This window comes from Henckelia pumila, chromosome 3, assembly GCF_033568475.1.
Source record: "Henckelia pumila isolate YLH828 chromosome 3, ASM3356847v2, whole genome shotgun sequence".
Taxonomy (NCBI): Eukaryota; Viridiplantae; Streptophyta; class Magnoliopsida; order Lamiales; family Gesneriaceae; genus Henckelia; species Henckelia pumila.
The window spans coordinates 142,008,613-142,014,014 of NC_133122.1; the positions used below are offsets into that span (position 1 = coordinate 142,008,613).

A 5,402-nucleotide genomic window follows, 5' to 3' on the forward strand; every position below is an offset into this window, starting at 1 on the left:
AAATGAACACACAAAATGATATGAATTAAATATTAAAAATTAATCTAACTTGAATAAATAAATTTACTAATCTATAAAATGACATGAAAACCCTTAAAACCCTTGAAAATGACAAAAATATAATTATTAAATGAAATAATGAGAAAAAAAAATTAGAAATTCATTATCAAAAATGTCAAAATATAGATTTAGGACATGAATTAAATATTAACAACTAATTTATCTTGGATAAATAAATGGACACAAAAAATTATATGAATTAAATATTAAAAATTAATCTACCTTGAATAAATAAATTGACTAATGTATAAAATAAATGCAAGACCTTAAAAAACCTTGAAAATGACAAAAATATTAATTATTAAATGGAAAAAATTATAAATTGACAATTAAAACCAAATAATTAATAAAATAATGAGGGTATTGAAGGAAATTCACAATTCAAACTTGTATATTTATATTTAATATTTAAAAAAATAAAAATATTATTATTATTATTATTATTATTATTATTATTATTATTATTATTTTATAGGTAATAGATAGATAAATAATAAATAATAGATAATTGATAATAGATAAAACCGACCGACACTTTATTCCACACACAATACAAAATACAAACCACAGAAATCATACAAATATAACACGCATGTACGTGTTTTTAAGACACTTACTTATTCAAATGCAAAACGTAACGAATAAAGCAGTACTATATATACAGCATGTGTCGTCTTGGGTTAGTAAAATAGGAATCCATGCACACTTTGATTTCATTCATTTATGATTTAACCCTTTTCGGCAAGCCATTATCCTCAGCTTCTTCATCATCATGTGATCTCTTCTTAAGTCCAATCATCCTTTTGTGAAGGAAATTCAACATCCATACTGCCGAATTCTTCGGATATCGAGTTAAACCATTAGCAAAATCCACGTAAAATAGACCGAATCGACTTGTGTATCCACTGAACCATTCATAGTTGTCCAGGAGCGACCACACGAAGTACGCCTTGACCTTCACTTGATCGCTACAAAAAAAAAAATGCATGCCCAACAGTTTATACCCAAAATTAACCATATATATATATCATTTGAATTAAGTTAATAACATACTTTGAAGCGAATTAATAAAATATTATGATACTTACTCATCGATGGCTTTCTTGATGTAGTAGAGATGATCTTGAATATACGTATTCCTTGATTCATCGACAAGAGCTTCTGTAACAGACAAACTCTTGTTGTTTGCCTCAGAAACCCCTAGAAACACCATTTAACAAGGATTATTCATATATTCATTAATCAAATGTCAATTAATAAAAACAAAAATTATACCATTCTCTGTTATGTAGATGACAGGATTTCCGTATTTGTTCTTAGCGTATTGCAATATCTTTTGAAGGCCCCAAGGAACACGGAGTATCCAGTTAGAACCTGTAGCCTGGCGTGCACATGAATATATATTGTGATTTTTAGATTTGAGAATGAGAATTAATTCGGAGTTAATTTGGTTTTGGTGCTGTAACTTGGAATATTTTTTTTAATTTTTGGTTCTTATAAGTCTTTAGTCTTAATTATTTCGCGTACTGCAAACTTAACATAAAAATTATTGATCACATTGGTAGATATATTTTAATTATAATGTACGTATATATATAATTACTAGTATATTGTGAGGGTAGACAAAATTATATATATTTATTACCGCTGGGCCTATCAGTATCCCATCTCTTTCAGCTGCAAATGATTAATCCAAAAAAAGGGAATTAATGATCAGATAATGTTAATATTGTAATAATAATTAAGGAATTAAGCATTTTCTTAATTACTTGAGTATGTAACGTGTATATCTGCTACGGCTGGCGAGGTTGCATCGGGTGTAGGATTATTCTTGGCATAATTAGTCGTGTAGTAGTTCAATCCTTGAAAATCGAATGATCCTTTTACCAAATTCTCTTCATCCTTGGTAAATGTTGGCAATCGCTCTCCTACAAATTCTCTCATGCTTTCTGGATATTGCCCTGTTACCGTTGGTTCCACAAACCTAATATAAAATTTATAGGCATCCCACAAAAATTAATTATCATGACTTATATAAAAATGAATATGTACATGTACAAGATAATATATGTTACCATCCCATCATAAAATCAATGGCTCTTAAAGAAGCTTTCTGGTCTTCACTATCATACTCATCAAGAGGCTCATACCACATTACAAAATTTACCATTCCTATCTTCCCACCTTGAACTGTCTTAAAGTTTCTTCTATACACATCGACAACATAGGCGTGTGCAAGAATCAAGTGATGCGCCACCTTATATGGTTCAGTCGATGCATCGTTGTACTTGGCCATGGATATTGTCGAATTAGCTCCACCGTGACCCGGCGGAAAGTTCCCCAGCACATACCCTTGATAAACATAACTCCAGGGTTCGTTTATGGTGAACCAGTGTTTCACACGGTCGCCGAATTCCCAGAAGCACAATTCCGCGAATTCCACAAAATCTTTCCTGCATGTTCATATCGACATATATATCGAATAATCACGAGTACTACGCACTTTGGTGAATTATATTTATGCATGTATTTATCATCCTTCATTTAAGTCGAATTAATTTAATAAATATATTTTTACGTACACAATTTGTTTGCTTAAGAAGCCACCATACTCATCTTCCAAACACTGAGGCAGATCAAAGTGAAAGATTGTCACGTAGGGCTCAATGCCTGCATGCACCAAAATTATATATATTCTTTAACACACACCATATTTAAAAAAATATATATATATTTATTCCTTTAATTAGTTTTATTTTCATCTTAATTGCGTACCTTGAGCAAGGCAAAAGTCTATCACGTCATTGTAGTATTTGATACCTACCATATTTTTGCCCATGCTCAGCCTTCCACCTAGACAAACGACAAGCACATAAATGATATAAATATTCGATCTACTAATTAATATATATAATTTTTTTTTGCATGTATAAAAATTAAACAATACCTGGCAACACTCTAGTCCATGCAATCGAAAATCTATAGGCACCAAAACCTAGTTTTTTCACCAGCATCACATCTTCCTGCAAATGTACAGTACTTGAATTATTAACAAGACATGAATTTTACTAACATATGCTACAAGATCATGAACAAATCGATCTACTAATTTCAATGAGTAGATGCATAATGGGAAAACAACAATATATGTTTGTTTATTTGCAATTTTGATTCTCTCAATTTTTGGCATTTTAATATTTTTTTTTTTAAACCCAAACATCACATAGGTGCATGCCACATCAGTCCTATTTTAGGAAAACGAAGACAAAAATACAAAAAAGATAGCGTGCCAATTATATCAACATATATAGAGGACCAATAATTCGCAGAGAGATAAATATGTACTATATATGACGACTAATATTGTAGTTTCTCCCATATCAAATTAAATTATGGATATCCCACCTCTTCTAGAGTAAATGGGGCCTCACACTCAAAGTAGATTCGTTAGTAAAAGCCATGCATGTACGTACACAATTAAAAGAAATTATACCTTATATCTATGATATTGGTCAGTTGCAACACATCCATTGCTACCATCCTTAATTTTGCCTGTACGTACATCATCATGTTACCCAAATTAATTACATGCTCAAAAATATGAAATTAAGGATGATACAATACAACCATATATATATTAATAAAAGAGAGAGATCGAGATATCACTAGGTGTTCTAAGCGCGAAAGCATCCCAAATGCTCAGGCTTTTGCCACCTTCTGCGTAAGCACCTTCCACCTAATTAATTGAAAAAATAAATCACAAAAATATATAATATGTATATGTATTTATTTATTTATATAATTGAAATTAAACGTTTTAAATGTGTGTGTCAAAATGTATGTATTCTAAAAAGTGATTGAGTTGAGCAAGTACTGTGTACGTATACATACTTGATAAGCGGCTGTAGCAGCACCGAAGACAAAACCACGGGGAAAATCTACGCTGCTGATCTTGCTCGCACTGTATCTTACCGATTTATTTTCCGATGCCGCGGGTCGTCCCAGTGTCGCAAGGGATCCATCGCCGCTGCTAATGAATGCTAGGGCATTAGTTTGTTCGTCTGCCATTTATGGTGTACGTTGAAAGTTGAATGCAAATGCATGCAACGCAAATATCTATTTATAGGCAATATTGTTAGGCAAGTGCTAGCTGGCATAATTCTAACTATGGGGAGATGAGAGACTATTCCACAAAAAGATGTTTGTTATTTACGTAATTTGCTCAAAAATCCTTAAATACAAACATATTTTGCTTTGGAGTCCCTAGTTATAAAATATGGTACAAAACAATACAAGATGTAGTACAAAACCATACAAGATGTGGTACAAATTAACAGAAATTGTGGTACAAAAAAATGGCTAGAGAGTTCAAAGTAAAACATGTTTGCATTAGGGATTTTTGAGCATTAATTTGCACTTTTGTGAATCAGACATTTTTTTATTTTTTTTAAATGATGTGATCAAAATGGCCCCACTTGTTAGCTTAAGTTATAAATGTTTCCACGTTAGTATATGTTAATAATTGGGATCAAAATGGGCCCACCTATTAATTTAAGTTATAAATGCACCCACGTTAGAACATGGTAAGTGTTTTTCCATTTTATTCATATTTTTCACTTATTTTTGTATCATTAGCGTCTTTAGAACGAACTTATATATAATTTTTTTATTTTCACATGGTAAGTATGTTAGAGTTTTGTGACCGAAATTTTTTTGGATAATGCTACATGTACACAGAGTCTTACACGTTGGGTTACACATGATGCTTAAAATTACATGATTATCCCTCCACTTGATTTGAAAAAAATCTTTCAAAAATGCATGTAGGATAATCATGTAATTTTAAGCGTCATGTGTAACCCAACGTGTAAGACTCTGTGTACATGTAGCATTACCACTACAACAAATATGCTAATTAACCACACTAAAAAGACAACGGTTTTATACATAAACTGTTGTCTTTTGGCCTTTAACAACGGTTTTTACAAAAACCGTTGTTGTTGGCCGTATTTTAATGAAAAAGCACAACGGTTTTTAAAAAACCGTTGTCGTATATTTGTCAAAGACAACGGTTTTAAAAAATCGTTGTCTATGAGCGGGTTTTTTATGTCCTACGACAACGGTTTTAATTAACCGTTGTCTATGTGCGTGCTTTTGAAGCTCTATGACAACGGTTTTAATAAACCGTTGTGTAAAACTGTTGTGTTTGAATTTCTTTTTAAAATTAAAATGAATATAAAATAATAAAAAAATTATTTGAACAAAACACAGTTTCTTTTCTTCTGTTCGTTCTCAAACATTTTCCGGTAAAACCCTAACCTCATCCCCAATCTTCCACCTCC

General features: G+C 31.4%; 1 protein-coding gene across 1 annotated transcript; it reads right to left on the reverse strand.

Moving 5' to 3' along the window:
• Positions 1 to 577: 577 nt before the first annotated feature.
• Positions 578 to 4,133, reverse strand: LOC140891392 (oleuropein beta-glucosidase-like). Its single transcript, XM_073299855.1, has 12 exons — positions 3,952 to 4,133; positions 3,727 to 3,796; positions 3,554 to 3,612; positions 3,008 to 3,083; positions 2,836 to 2,913; positions 2,643 to 2,730; positions 2,136 to 2,513; positions 1,830 to 2,044; positions 1,706 to 1,737; positions 1,336 to 1,441; positions 1,149 to 1,260; positions 578 to 1,028 (listed from the first exon to the last, which is right to left on the reverse strand). Exons 1-12 carry the CDS (start codon positions 4,126 to 4,128, stop codon positions 782 to 784), a joined length of 1,638 nt encoding a protein of 545 aa, XP_073155956.1. The 5' UTR covers positions 4,129 to 4,133; the 3' UTR covers positions 578 to 781.
• Between the last annotated feature and the right edge of the window lie 1,269 nt (positions 4,134 to 5,402).

Bases quoted from the DNA above. Each gene is read 5' to 3' on its own strand.
- LOC140891392 (XM_073299855.1), bottom strand. From the start codon at position 4,128: ATGGCAGACGAACAAACTAATGCCCTAGCATTCATTAGCAGCGGCGAT. The intron at 1,261-1,335 runs GTATAATTTTTG...TGGTGTTTCTAG, and splicing joins CATCTACATAACAGAGAATG to GGGTTTCTGAGGCAAACAAC. The intron at 1,029-1,148 runs GTAAGTATCATA...TTTTTTTTGTAG, and splicing joins ATCAAGAAAGCCATCGATGA to CGATCAAGTGAAGGTCAAGG.